Consider the following 14365-nt stretch of genomic DNA (forward strand, 5'->3'; position numbering starts at 1 on the left):
CCATGGGGAGGAGGGGAGAAGGCTGGGTCTTTGATAAAAGGCCACGTGTCACTTACTGAACACTTAGCCTGGTCCACGCTGGGTTGGTGGCGTCACCAGCTGATCATCAGGTGGGCTCTGTTATCTCCATTTGACAGGTGAGGCAACAGAGAGCCGAGTGAGAGGTGAGCTGGTCCCAGCTTGCACCCGGAGCCCCTCAGCTACCCCTCCTGGCCATGGAGGGCCAGGCCGGCCCTGCGGTCACAGCCTGGTGACTGCTGAGGTTACGGACAGGGCGTCCCTGGGAGAGGCCCCCCTTCTGCTGAGGAAGCAGCTTTTCCAGTCAAACAATAGCGGTTGTTCTTGGCAGGCCACCAGGCGAGGCTGGGCCTCGGAGGGAGCGGGCGCGCGAGGGAGGAGTGCAGCCTCCCCGGGAGCTTTCAGGCACCTCGGGGCTGTGGTCCGGAACATCTTGTTCTGGTACAGCTGGGTATACTGAGGCCTGGGAGGTCAAGGGTCACCTGGGCCTGTCAGGGCAGGTCATCACTTCCTGCTTCCCAGCCCTCACACCTGTGGCTTTTCCCACCCGTGCTGCACCATCGGGGAGAAGAGGGGTTCAGCCTTTGAGGACGGTCCCCTCCCCCTGACCCTCTAGGGAGCAGGCCAGGATGTGGTGGCTGCACAGTGTTCCACAGGAACCCACTGAGCCGGGGAGTCCGGGGAGGGAAGGCACCGCGCCGCCTCCACCCGCCCGCCCGCAGTGGAGGCCCCCAGGCAGGCAGGAGGCCTGTGGAGGCCTGCTTTAACCTGCTTGGTTCAAAGCCTCACAGCTGAGGCCTGAAGATGCTAGAGCAAGCCAACCCCCCCCCCACTCCCCCCAACACGCTTAGTCCTGCTACTGGGCCAGCTTGGGTGGGCTGCTGCCTGCTCAGCCTTGGGGTCTTCTTAGACCCGAGGAGGCCTGAGCAGAACCCAGGCCTGTTGTCAACGTGAGCTCACGTTTGTCCCAACAAGCCTCAGATCTGGGGCATCTGCCAGTGCTGGGGGCCTCCGTGGGCACAAAGCAAGTTTAGATATGCCCCAGCCAGGAGGTTTTGTCCAGTAGCTGCTGGCTTTGGGAGGCTCAGCAAGGCTCAAGCCTCAGGTCTGAGAACACTGCCCAGGGAGCCCGATGCCTGGGCCTGTCCTCTGAAGTCCGAGCCTTGGGCATCGCTGGCCTCAGTCCTGAGGGGCCTCCTTACCCCCGGCTGCCTTCAGCACCCCCCCCAGCAGTGTGGCAGGGGTGGATGGGGCCCTTACACTCTCTGTGACTCTGGTGGGGAGGCGGATCCCACCAGAGGAAGGAGGAAGAATACTTTGTTGGGAGAGAGAATCCTAGGGCTGCAGAGTGGACCCCTAGCCCTCCACGCTTCAGGGTTGTGCAGGCAGCGCCTCAATGACCTCAACCATAAGACCCGCATGAGGGCCCGAAGGACAGAAAGAACTCCACGTTTCCTGCAAGCTTCCCACCCAGGATCCACCCGCATCTTGCAGAGAGGGTGGAGCTCCGGGGAGAGGCGCGGCCTGGGCGGGGCCTGAAGGACGACGGGGCGGGGCCAGCTGGCGATCCCTGAGCCAATGCTAACGGGACGGGGGCGGGGCTCTGGTGCCATAAGGGGGCGTGGCCGCCTCTGATAGGCCGCGCGCGTCATAGGGCGGGGCCGGAGGGGCGGGGCGCGGCGCGGGGCTGGGCGGGTCCGAGGCCTGGTGGCTGGCGCGGACTGGCGTGAGCGGCGGCTCCTTTAAGCCCCCGGGCCCGCCCCCCGGCCCTCGGCGTGGCCGGAGTCTGGCCGCGGAGGGCTCGGGTCCGCGCGGGGGACCGCGATGGAGCTGCACATCCTGGAGCACCGCGTGCGGGTGCTGAGCCTCGCCCGCTCCGGCCTCTGGCTCTACACCCACCCGCTCATCAAGCTGCTCTTCCTGCCCCGCCGGAGCCGGTGCGCGCGCGGGTTCGGGGCCGCAGAGGAGGGTGGGCTCCACCAGCGCCCCGGGACGGGGACGGGGTCGGGAGGGTAGAGTGGCCGCGGGGCCGGCGAGGCCGGGCGGGGAGGGCCCATCCCTCTACCTCCTCCCCCACCGCGGCCGCCATCCGGCCTGGCTGCACCCTCCCCGGACCGCCGCCTATCCGGGCCGGTGCAGCGCCAACAGCCTGCGGTGGGCGATGCGTAACTCCTGCAACTCCGCTGGAATCGCATGCGGGTGCCCGTCCCTTCCCGGGGCTGCCGGGAGCTTCTCCCCGGCGCCTCCCGTCGGGGCAGAGGGGCAAGTCCGGGCGATTCCAGGTCCGACGCCCCGGGGGCTGAGGACGCGCGTGCGGGTCAGCCTCTCCTCCCCCCGGGAACGGAGGGGCGGGGCGGGGGGGTCCTCCGGAGGTGGGGGGCGGGAAACAGCCCGCGATCCCCGAGATGGGGCCCATTCCCCCCCGCCGGGAGGAAACTGAGGCTTGGGAGGGGACACGGAGGCGCCTGGTAAGGAGTTTCAGGGGCGGATGGAGCGGTCTGCACCCCCCTCCTCCCAGCCCGGGCTGAAGGTGCCTCCCGCCCCCATCCAGGTGCAAGTTCTTCAGCCTCACGGAGACGCCCGAGGACTACACGCTCATGGTGGACGAGGAGGGCTTCAAAGGTGGGCTGGGCCAGGGAGGGCGGCCGTGCTTCCCTCCTGGCGGGGTCCTCACTCGATGTCGGGGTCCAGGGACAATGTCAGGGTCCAGTGGCTCAGAGCCCAGGCTTTGCAGCCAGAGGCAAGCTGGCTTCAGCTCGGACTCCGCCGGGCACTGGCTGTGTGCCCTTGAGCAAGTCATTTCCCCTCGCCGCCCGAGCTGTTTGTTTCCTCTTATTTCAAAGGGGTGCAGTTAGTTAATGGTCCTGGTCTAACGGGGTCCCGTGAGGGTTTTGCACACAGGCTGCTGCGTGTGAAGGGCGCTTAGCGGCGTCAGCCTGGCCGCGGGGCCTCCGTGAGGCTTGCTGGCAAGATTAGGGGGGTTCCTGTGGCTGCTCCATCCCCCCCTGGCTGTTATTTCCGCCTGGACTTCTCTCCCCGGGGCTGGCCATCCGTCCCCTCCCGGCCTCCCTGGGAACTCCGGAGTCCGAGGGCCGGGGAGGGCCTGGATCCAGGCAGGGAGCAGGCACCCGGCCCAGGGCAGGGTCCTGGGGGCCGGTGGGGAGTGGGGGAAAGGGACCTCCTCGCTGTGCTTGGGCAATGATAGCAAGCCACCCTGGCCCCGGCTCCTGGTCTGGACTGGACGCCAGGCTGGGCACTGCCTGGCCTCTGGAGCTCAGGCCAGCCAAATGCGGCTTGACCCATCTCCCACTGCTCGGCTGCGGGCCTTAGTTTCCCTGTTGGTGCTACAACCACGTTTGGGCCTGCTGAGAGGGAAGGGTATCCTCCCTCAGCCATCCTGATCTCCTGGCGCCCCCTCCTGGCGCCCCGCGGTACAACCCCCCCCATAACCCACAGAACACCGTCACCAAGTACGCACCGTCATCCCCTTTTACAGATGAGCAAACTGAGGCTCAGAGCAGGTAAACCGCTCTGCACCAGGGTCAGCAGCACGTACATGGCGAGGCCAAGGCACAGGCGGGCAGGGGGGAAGGAGGAGCCGGGCCCCGCAGGCCCTGACCGGGTCCCGTGCCCTCTGCCCGCAGAGCTGCCCGCCTCGGAGTTCCTGCAGGTGGCCGAGGCCACGTGGCTGGTGCTGAACGTGTCGTCCCCCAGCGGCGCCGCCGTGCAGGCCGCCGGCGTCACCAAGATCGCCCGCTCCGTCATCGCCCCGCTGGCCGAGCACCACGTGTCCGTGCTGATGCTGTCCACCTACCAGACGGACTTCATCCTGGTGAGCTGCCCCCGGGGGGCGCCCACACGTGCAGCTCGGCGGGGCTGGGTGTGGCAGCCCGGGGACCCACGTGCGACCCGTCTGCCCGCGGCCCAGGTGCGGGAGCGGGACCTGTCCGTGGTGATCCACACGCTGGCCCAGGAGTTCGACATCTACCGCGAGGTGGGCGGCGAGCCGGTGCCCGTGGCCAGGGGCGATGCCAGCAACGGCTTCCCGCGGGCTCAGCACGGTGAGGGCCCTCTGGCACCCAGACCTGGGGGTGGGGGGGCCCCCTCTGGCACCCAGACCTGGGGGTGGGGGTGGGGGGCTCCCCTTCCCACGGAGGCCCACTGCTTGTGTGTGGACGGACTGGCTTGCGAGATGCGGGCCCCGGGCTGGGGAAGCCAAGGCAGATGGGTGTCTAGGACAGGATGCTACACGCCACCCAGGCCCCTCCATGGCCAGCCACCAGGGGGCGCTCCAGCCCACGGTCCTGCTTTCACTCTCTCCACCTCCTGGTTCCCGCCCCCACCCAGCAGGGCCCAACCCCACGGTGCATCCTGTCCAGAGCCCGCAGAACCGCTTCTGTGTCCTCACGCTGGACCCCGAGACACTGCCGGCCATCGCCACCACCCTCATCGACGTCCTCTTCTACTCACACAGGTGGGCTCCCGCGCCCAGGCTCTGCCCCACCCCTCCACCACCTGCCCCTCCGTGCCCTTCACTGGTGTTTGGGGCAGGTCCCAGTGCTTCCGCTGGAGCCCTCTCCTGGGGAGTGGGCGGAGCCTTCGGAACAGACAGGGTTCGCGGTCCTCCCCCACTCCCTCCCCGACCTGGCACCATCAGGAGATCGGGGTCCTGCCGAAACCGGTTTTGCTCAGTGGATAGAGCGTCGGCCTGCGGACTGAAGGGTCCCAGGTTCAATTCCGGTCAAGGGCATGTACCTTGGTTGCAGGCACATCCCCAGTGGGGGGTGTGTAGGAGGCAGCTAATCGATGACTCTCTCTCATTGATGTCTCTAACTCTCTGTCCCTCTCTCTTCCTCTCTGTAAAAATCAATAAAATATATATTTTTTAAAAGAAGATCGGGGTCCTAGGACAGGGAAGGAAAGTGGCCCAGAGACGGGGGGCAGGGGGGGGGGCTCAGGGGTCTCGGGACTGACTGGAGGGAGGCCGCGTGGGCCTGGCACCCAGCAGAGTCCCCGAGCCCCCTGTCCCCCTCCCCAGCGCCCCCAAGGAGGCGGCCCCTGGCGACCCCGGGCCCAGCTCCATCACGTTCTTCGCCTTCTCCCTCATCGAGGGCTACATCTCCATCGTCATGGACGCGGAGACACAGAAAAAGTACGTGGCCCCGGCCGAGGGGGGCCGCGGACGCTGAGCCCGGCCCGGGAGGAAGGAGGCGGAGGAGGAGGAGGAGGAGGAGGAGGAGGAGGAGGGAGGCGGAGGAGGAGGAGGAGGAGGCAGAGGAGGAGGAGGAGGAGGAGGCAGAGGAGGAGGAGGAGGAGGAGGAGGAGGAGGAGGAGGAGGAGGAGGAGGAGGAGGAGGAGGAGGAGGAGGAGTGAGGCTCTGGGGTCACCAGTCGCTCCTGCCTCCCCAGGTTCCCCAGCGACCTGCTGCTGACCAGCTCCTCGGGGGAGCTGTGGAGGATGGTGCGCATCGGGGGGCAGCCGCTGGGCTTCGGTGAGGCCGCGCCCGGTGCCCGGGGGGCTCGGGGTGGGGGTGGGGGCCCGCGGGGCGGCCGGGTGATCCCCACGGACCCCCTCTCCGCCCGCAGATGAGTGCGGGATCGTGGCCCAGATCGCGGGCCCCCTGGCCGAGGCCGACATCTCCGCCTACTACATCAGCACCTTCAACTTCGACCACGCCCTGGTGAGCGCCGCGGGTGGGGGAGGGGCTCCCGAAGGGAAACCGAGGCCCGGGAGGGGGCCCTGACCCTGCCCCCCGCCCGCCCGCCCGCAGGTGCCCGAGGACGGCATCGGCAGCGTCATCGGCCTCCTGCAGCGGCGGCAGGAGGGCCTGGGCTCCTGAGCCCCGGGGCGGGGCCGCGGCCTCCGGATCGCCGATCCCCCCAGGCCCCCAGGGACTCCTCTAAGCTACGTCCCCGAGCCCTGGGGCGAGCCCACTCCCCCCTCCCCCCTCCCCCCGCCCCCCTCACTCAGGGGCCCCTCCCCCCTCACTCAGGGGCCCCCGCCCCCTCACGCAGGGGCCCTCTCCCCCTTCCCCCCTCCCCCCTCCCCCCTCACGCAGGGGCCCCTCCCCCCTCACGCAGGGGCCCCCTCCCCCCTCACGCAGGGGCCCTCTCCCCCCTCACGCAGGGGCCCCCTCCCCCCTCACGCAGGGGCCCTCTCCCCCCTCACGCAGGGGCCCTCTCCCCCCTCACGCAGGGGCCCCCTCCCCCCTCACGCAGGGGCCCCGCCCCCTCACGCAGGGGCCCCCTCCCCCCTCACGCAGGGGCCCCCTCCCCCCTCACGCAGGGGCCCCCTCCCCCCTCACGCAGGGGCCCCTCCCCTCTCCGGATAAGCTGCGTGCAGGCGCCGGCTCCCCCGTGGACGCGCGTGTCTGCCCACCCAGGGACGGTGCTCCGGCCCTCCCCGCCCGGGGAGCCCTCCACCCATCACCCCCCCCCCCCCCCCAGCCTCGGCGTTTGCACATTCCCTGCCTGAGGCTGCGCCACCCCCCCTCACACCCGGGCCGGCGGCCCCCCACCCCGGACAGGGCCCCGGCCTCGCTCTGCGTCCGGTGGGGCTGCCTTCCCGACCAGGTGGGCTCCGGCAGTGCCTTCCCCTCCGGGGGCCTCCGAGAAAAGTGTTTTTACGTCTCTCCGCTCTTTATTATTGTTATTTTTTTTAACCAACTTGCTAATAAAGGGCTGGTGGTGTCCGGACGGGCTGTGGTCTTTGGGGTTGTCTGAGCCTCGGGCACGCTGCTCGGCTGCTCCTCGGGCCCCGCCTGCGGTGCTGGTTCCCCGTGTGCCATCCCATGGTGGCTGCAGGGCCGGAGCCCCCGGAGGCAAAGTGACGTAGCCAAGGTCACGTGGTTCCCACCCAGGGCCGCCTGGCCCTGAAGTCTGGCCGCCTCCTTCATTCCCTGCTGCTCCCAGAAGGTCCTGGACACGGGGAGACACTCCGAGGCCTCCTGCCTGGGGACTCCCCAGCGTTCCCTCCACCGCGGGCAGGGCTGGCCGGTGGCAACACCCCACGGAGGGCCCAGGGGCCCCCTTTTCTCCAGGCGGCTGCCTGCTTGCTGTTGGACCACACCTGAGTCTGTCTGTCTGTCTGCCTGTCTTTCCCAGGAGTCCCTGTGGCCAGGAGATCAGTCAGTTCCTGTCCGGGCACCTAGTGGGGAGGGGGCTGTCCCCAGGAGGGCAGGATGCCTGGAGGGCCATCTGGAGCCCACTCTGTTCTTTTTTTTTAAATATATATGTCTATCTTGCCCTAACTGGTTTAGCTCAGTGGATAGAGCGTCGGCCTGTGGACTCAAGGGTCCCAGGTTCGATTCCGGTCAAGGGCATGTCCCTTGGTTGCGGGCACATCCCCAGCAGGGGTGTGCAGGAGGCAGCTGATGAATGTTTCTCTCTCATCGATGTTTCTGACTCTCTATCCCTCTCAAAAGTCAATAAAATATATTTTAAAAGCATGTCTCTTTTTATTGGTTTCAAGAGAAGGGAGAGAGAGAGAAACGTCAATGATGCAAGAGAATCAACGATCGGCTACCTCCTGCATGCCCTCAACTGGCGATCAGGCCCGCAATCTGGGCACGTGTCCTTGCCCGGCATCGAACCTGGGACCCCCCCTCTGTCCACAGGTCCACGCGCTATCCACTGAGCAACACCAGCCAGGGCCCTCTCTGCTCTCGATGGCTACACGCCTGGACCAGAGGCTCCGTCAGCACATCTGGCCCTGAGTTTCCTGCCGCAGAGGGCCGCCTCCCCCAGCGGGGAGCCGGGCTTCCACCGGCGCCTGCTGGGGCCCCTCAGATGCGGCGGGAGGTTATCAGGTGCCCTCAGCCCAGGCCCGCCCCTCGCAGGAAGGGGAGAAGGGTGTGACTTCGCCGTACTCCGCTTGCGGTGGCTCCCCAGAAAAGTCAGAACGGGGGCCAGGCCCCTGGCAGTGCGCCCGCCCTGGCCCTGGGGGCCTGGGGGCCTTCAGACCAGCGGAGCTGAGACGCAGCCAGGCCTGGTGAGTGAGCAGCCAGGGGCCCTGGGCCAGGCATTTGCCCTGGGCCTCGGTTTCCCCAAGTGCATGGAGACAGGGGTCGGCGCCTTCAGGACCCTGTGCCCCGTGGCCCTGGGTTGGGGGCGTCTCTTTATGGTTTGTCTTTCGTGGGAGAAGGGGGGAGGGGGGTCCCATTTCTCCTTGTAGGGCCCGTCTGAGACCTTCCCGGGCTCCAGTGATGCCCTGGGCTGAATGACCGGGGCTCCTTCATGTGCGGCCGGAGAGTGGCTGGCCCCGCAGTCAGCTCCGGGGTCCCTCCGCCTGCCTGTCTGTCCCCCCGAGGGCCTGCTCGGTCTCAGCGCTTCTGTCATCCTGGCTTCCCCGGTGCCTAGACCCCAATGCCGCTTAGTTCCTGGAGCTGCCCGCGGGGCTGGCCTGCCTCGGACCCGGGCCTTCAGGTCGGCCCGCCCACGTGTGTCTCTTCACACGGGTGTCTGGGTGGGGGGTTCTCAGCTCCCAGGGCGTCCTTGCGGGTCACGGGGCCAGCTCTGGGCCAGCATCTGCCCTGGGAGGCCGAGACCCACGGGGGCAGACATACGGGCCCCTGAGGGCCCCGGGGACACTGGCTGAGAAGGGGGTCTGACCCTGGACCTCACCCACTGCGGATGCCCGGATGTTGTCACCACAGAGGCTGGAGTTGTCCCGGGCTGAGGAGGGGGCTCACGGAACCCCGTCCTTGTCCCACCCCGGGCCCTGGAGGGTTTCAGGGCAAAGCAGTGAGTCTGTGGGCTCAGTTGGGGTCATTCATGATCGGGTTTGGGGGGGCTTGCTGGCATGTCGCCCACGCCCCTGTCCTCCCAGCCCCAGGAGCCCCCGTGCCCCTGCCCATCAGCCCTGCCCGCCCCGCCCGGCCGAGGGTCAGGGCCCAGGCTGTGGCGTCCGTGCTGGTCGCCATAAGGGTGGCCCCCGGGCCTGGGCGGGCCCTGCCCACGGAGCCCCGGGGAGAGGGAAGGAGCCTGGCGTCCAGCCGGCCACCAGCCTGTGTGCGGCCTCAGCGGAGAGGATGTGAGCCGGGCCGGGGGCTCCTGTGGGCGGGGACGGAGACGAGGAAACCCCGGCAGGGAGAGCCGCGGCCCACTCCCACCCTCTCCTCTGATGCTCACGCCCGCCGCCCGCACAGAGGAAGTGACCCCGTAGGTCCTCCTCGAAGGTGTTTAAGCAGAAACGTGGGGTTTCCAGGCCTCACCCCTGCCCCCGCCAGGCAGGGCTGTGTGGTGGCTCCGCCGCTGGGTTCTTGGCTCTGTGTGGAGGGGAGACTGAGCCGCACCCCTTGTTCCTGCTCCCCCGGCCCTGGGGTCCCCCTGGGGGGGAGGGCACGGAGGAGGCAGGAGCAGTCTGCACCTCGATGGCTGAGCATGGGGGTGCTGCTTCCTGTCCCCATGTGGGGGCTCCATCCATAAGAGGATTCAACACATGCTCTTTTTTTTTTATATATATATTTTATTGATTTTTCACAGAGAGGAAGAGAGAGGGATAGAGAATTAAAAACATCCATGAGAGAGAGAATCATCGACCAGCTGCCTCTTGCACACCCACTACCGGGGACGTGCCCGCAACCGAGGTACATGCCCTTGACCGGAATCGAACCCGGGACTTTTCAGTCCGCAGGCCGACGCTCTACCCATTGAGCCAGACCGGTTTCAGCCCAACACATGCTCTTTATCCCCTTTAGCCCAGGGTGGGGGGATGAAGCACAGAGAGGCAAAGTGACCCGCCCCAGGCCACACAGCGGGCCCGGCAGAACGGAAGGCACAGAAGCAGGAACCCGGGGAGTTTCCCCCCCAGGGCCGGGGCCCTCTCGGTGAACCCTGAGGGACCGGGCGGTTTTGCAAGCTCCCTCGCAATCGCAGCTGTCTGTGTGGGTGGCCGGTGTCTGCTGCCGGTGGCAACGCATGCGTGGGCAGGCACGCGAGGCCTGGCCGGCTGCCCCCTGACCCCCGCCCGGCGGACGGGCGTGTTGGGTAACGGCCCTGATTGCTGTCACTTTCCCAGGCCAGCCCGGGGCCGGGCTGCCAGAGCCGGGCTGTCTCCGGGGGGCTGCGGGCAAGGTCACGGCCCAGTGGGAGCAGGAGCCTCAGCGGGCATCGGTCTGGACGACTCCTTCGGCGGGAAGTGTGTGCGTGTCCGTGTGTCCACGTGTCGGTGTCTCCCGCTGTGGGCCTGTGTGTCTGTTGGAGGCCTGTGTGTGTGTGGGAGCGTCAGCTGTGCCTGACTCCATCTCTGCGTGTGCCGTGTGTGTGTGTGTGTGTGTGTGTGTGTGTGGCTGGAGTGTGCATATGTGCCTGTGTGTATAGGTGAGCGTATGTGGTACATATTTCTGTGTGTCTGCTTTTGACTGTCCGAGGAAGGGTTTGTGTGTGTGTGTGTGTGTGTGTGTGTGTATGTATGTGCATCTGCATTTTTTGTGTTTTCATTGGGTCTGACGGCGGGGACGGCGGTCCCGGGAAGGGCTCGGATCGCAGGTGCGTGGCCAGACCCCGGGTCCCGCAGACCACGGCCGGCTGGGGGGTCCCCTCCTGTGGCCTGGGACCGGGAATGGGCGTGTCCCCCCACGTGCGGACGCGGGCGTGGGCGTCTGTCCTCCGCCCGGGCCTGGCCCGGAAAGGCCTCAGAGGGCCTTCACCACCGCCAGGCCTGTCCTTCTCGCCCACAAATCCCTGCACCCCTGCGGGGGCCTCACACACAGAGAGTCCCTTACGTGCAGGGTGAACGCGGGACTGAAAAGCCACTCGTCTGTCTGTGTTCCAACACGTGGGGGTGTCCCTTCCACGCGAAGGCTGGCCCCTCTTCCATTTTATTTTTAAAATACGTGGTTTTTAAAAAATATATATTTTAATTATTTTTTTTACTGAGAGGAAGGGAAAGGGATAGAGAGTTAGAAACATCGATGAGAGAGAAACATCCATCAGCTGCCTCCTGCACACCCCCTGCTGGGGATGTGCCCGCAACCAAGGTACATGCCCTTGACCGGAATCGAGCCTGGGACCCTTCAGTCCGCAGGCCGAGGCTCTATCCACTGAGCAAACCGGTTAGGGTTAAAAATAGTGTGTTTTTATTGATTTCAGAGAAGAAGGGAGAGAGAGACAGAGAGAAAGAGAGAGAGAGAAAGAGAGAGAGAGAGAGAGAGAGAGAGAGAGAGAGAGAGAGAGAGAGAAACATCAACGATGAGAATCGATTGGCTGCCCCCCACTGGGGATGGAGCCCGCAGCCCGGCCTGTGCCCTGACCGGGGAATCAAACCGTGACCTCCTGGTTCCTAGGTGGACGCTGAGCCACGGAGTCACGCCGGCCGGACAAGACCGGCCCCTTCCTCTGAGCTGTCCGGGGCCCTGAGGCAGCATCTGGGAAGTGGCTTCTGGACAGAAGCCGGAGGAATGCCTGGGCTCTCTCTCTTTCAGTTCATCTTCTAGGAAACGGGCAGCTGCAGGCGGGAGCGGCCGGGCTGGCTTCCCGAAACAGCTCATGTGCTCGGGCGGGGAGGGTGCCATTCCGATTTCCGGGGGGAGAAGCCCCGGAGAGGGCAGGCCTGTCCCGCCCTTCCAGGGAACGTGGGGCGGGCACACGTCCGGGTCCCGCACCCCGAGGGCCACAGACGGCGTTCTGGGGCGTCTGCCGAGGCCGCCCGGTACGGCCACGCCCGCGTCCACTCCCCGAGGACTTAGTGTAGGGGTGTCGAACTCAATCAGAGAAGGGGCCAAAATCTAAAATCCAGCCTAAATCGCGGGCCGAATGGTTTACTGAACAGTCATAAACTGACAATGTCATAAACTGACAGCGGAGTGCAGTGATGACAGCGCGGTGCGGGCCACATTGCAAGGCCTGGCGGGCTGGATTTGGCCCGCGGGCCTTGTGTTTGACACATGTGATTTAGTGAGAGGGGCGACGGGGAGTCACCCGCATCCTCGGGACTGGCAGTCTGGCTGAGGAGACGCCCCCACGTTGTAAAAATGGACAGCAGCTCTGAAAGGTGCTACAACGTTGGGTCCCATCGTGCTCTGGGAGAGTCCGGGGGGGGGGGGGGGCAGGGGCAGGAGCCGGCCCGGTGGAGGCAGTCAGGGAGGGCTTCCCGGAGGAGGTGGCGCTCGGACGGGACCTCGACGTCCAGGCAGAGGAGCAGGTGGCGTGCTGGGAGCAGCCAGTGCCAAGGCCCCCGAGGGGCTGGAGAGGACCAGGGAGCCGGCAGGCCGCAGAGGCGTGAGCCAGGCCGGGAGGGGGCAGGCAGGTCCTGGTGGCTGTGGCCGTGACCTTGGCCTTCCCCGCACGGCAGTGGGGCGCCCGGGGAGTGGGACGGGGGTGGCTGTGTGGGACCAGCCCGTCCAGAGGGGCTGCGACGGCAGCAGAGGGTTTTGTAAGTGGCTCCCGTGTCCCCCTCCCTCCTCCCTCCCTCCCTCCCTCTCCGGCCACTTCCTGCCGCATCTGCTCTTCTCTGAATGGGGCCCGTGGCCTCCTGCGGTGACCTGGACGTGGGACGGACCGACCGCCTCTCTCCTCTGGGTTCTGAGTTCAGGGAAAGAGTTATCTCCAGAGCGGCCGCCTCCGGGCCAGCCCCCTCCCCGGGGCCCCACCCCCCTCCCCGGGGCCCCACCCCCCTCCCTGGGGCCCCACCCCCGAGGTGGCTCTCCTGTCTCCCCGGGGAGACCCCTTCGTGCTCCCTCCCGGCTGGGTGTGCGTGTGCCCTCTACCGGGCACCCGCCTCCCGGGCCTCAGTTTCCCGCCTCCGGGGAAAGACGGCGGTTCCTGCCTCGGGGGCGGGGGGGCGGTGAGGGTTCACGGGGGGAGCCCGCCCTGGAAATCGCTCGGCGCTGGGCCGGGCACACGGAAGAGCCTGGACACGTGCCGACCACCGCGGCCAGCGCACGCCGGGCACCAGGACGGCTTTCGGCAGGAATGGGATTTTCCAGATCGGCGTTGTGTGTGGTCATCGGGAGGAAGGCAGGCTCCTTGGACTTCCTGATCCCCGGCTCACGGCGAGGCCGTGTCACTGCCATGGCTGCTTGGGGCTCGGGGTGGGGTCCTCTCGCCTGTCCCCTCCCCTCTCCGAGGCCCTGGGCCGCCCCTCGGGCCTGGCCACTCCGCCTCAGAGAGGCGCCGGCCCCACCGGCCTTGTTGGCCTGAGGGCTCCCTGGCGAGGGGCCTGGGCTGGGGCTGGGGTGAGCCGGACAGCAAGGTTCCGGCACAGAAGCTCGCTCGCTCTCTCTCTCTCTCTCTCTCTCTCTCTCCCTCCCCTCCCTCCTCTGCTGTACTTTGCTGGATACGTGTTTGGGCCACTCAGAGGGGGTTCAGTTACCCACTTTGGAGGAGCCCCGGGAGCAGGGGCCACGCGGGTCCCGGGGGAGCCGTGCCGCGGTTCTCCGGCCCGGCGTGACCTCACGACCTCCTGGTAGCATCTCGCTCGCTCACCCTGGGGTTTATGTAACGGCGTCTTTCCCAACCGTCCCCGCGGCCACCCTGTGACATCAGCAAACGTGAGCCTCGTCTGCCCCGGCGGCGGGCTGGCGGGCGAGAGTCCGACAAAACTGCCTACTGAGCGCCAGGGTCCTCGGGGCTCGGACTCACCGAGTCACGCCGACCGCCCCGTCTGGAGCACCGGCCACCACGTCTTTACAAAACGGAGGTACCCCTCCCACAGCATCGGACGGAGCGTGTTAAAGTGCACACTCAGTGTTGTTGTTTTTTTTATGTATTCACAGGATTGTGCAACCTTCGCCACCACCTAATGCAAAGACATTTCATCACCCCGAAGAAACCCTGTCCGTGAGCCATCGCTCCTCACCCCCAGGTTCCCCCCACCCCCGCCCCAGCCCTGGGGAGCCGCGTCTGTCTCTACGGGCGGCTCATCTCAAGGGAACCCTACCACCTGGCCGGTGTGGCTCGGTGGATAGAGCTTCGGCCTGCGGACTGAGGGGTCCCAGGTTCGATTCCGGCCAAGGACACATGCTGGGTTGTAGGCTCGATCCCCAGTAGGGGATGTGCAGGAGGCAGCCGATCAATGATTCTCTCTCATCATGGATGTTTCTATCTCTCTATCCCTCTCCCTTCTTCTCTGAAATCAATAAAGAAATATATTTTAAAAAAATAAAAGAAGCCGAAACTGGGTTGGCTCATTGGATAGAGTGTCGGCCTGCGGACTGAAAGGTCCAAGGTTCAATTCCGGTCAAGGGCATGTACCTGGGTTGCGGGCACATCCCCGGTGGGCGGTGAGCAGGAGGCAGCTGATTCATGTTTCTCTCTCATCGATGTTTTTAATTCTCTATCCCTCTCTCTTCCTCTCTGCAAAAAGTCAATAAAATCTATTTAATAAAATAAAATAAAGGGAACCCTAA

General features: G+C 66.2%; 1 protein-coding gene across 2 annotated transcripts; it reads left to right on the plus strand.

The window, feature by feature from the left end:
• Nucleotides 1–1705: 1705 nt before the first annotated feature.
• Nucleotides 1706–7237, plus strand: CASTOR1 (cytosolic arginine sensor for mTORC1 subunit 1). 2 transcript variants are annotated; one of them, XM_084867519.1, is made up of 10 exons: nucleotides 1706–1955; nucleotides 2570–2640; nucleotides 3663–3850; nucleotides 3947–4079; nucleotides 4366–4492; nucleotides 5057–5170; nucleotides 5427–5509; nucleotides 5604–5698; nucleotides 5789–5856; nucleotides 5900–7237. In XM_084867519.1, coding segments are annotated over exons 1-10 (993 nt in total). In that variant the 5' UTR covers nucleotides 1706–1842; the 3' UTR covers nucleotides 5901–7237. The 2 variants fall into 2 exon arrangements, with proteins under 2 accessions (XP_084723645.1, XP_084723646.1); XM_084867520.1 differs by having other exon boundaries at nucleotides 1708–1955; nucleotides 4369–4492; nucleotides 5789–7237.
• The last annotated feature ends 7128 nt before the right edge of the window (nucleotides 7238–14365 follow it).

Source organism: Pipistrellus hanaki (assembly GCF_964339955.1).
Source record: "Pipistrellus hanaki genome assembly, chromosome: 19".
Lineage (NCBI taxonomy): Eukaryota > Metazoa > Chordata > Mammalia > Chiroptera > Vespertilionidae > Pipistrellus > Pipistrellus hanaki.

What these genes read in the sequence shown, in the direction of transcription:
- CASTOR1 (XM_084867519.1), top strand. Translation starts at nt 1,843, where the DNA reads ATGGAGCTGCACATCCTGGAGCACCGCGTGCGGGTGCTGAGCCTCGCC. An exon ending in ACCAGACGGACTTCATCCTG is followed by an intron (nt 3,851 to 3,946) that starts GTGAGCTGCCCC and finishes CCCGCGGCCCAG; the next exon opens with GTGCGGGAGCGGGACCTGTC. An exon ending in GTCCTCTTCTACTCACACAG is followed by an intron (nt 4,493 to 5,056) that starts GTGGGCTCCCGC and finishes CCCCCTCCCCAG; the next exon opens with CGCCCCCAAGGAGGCGGCCC.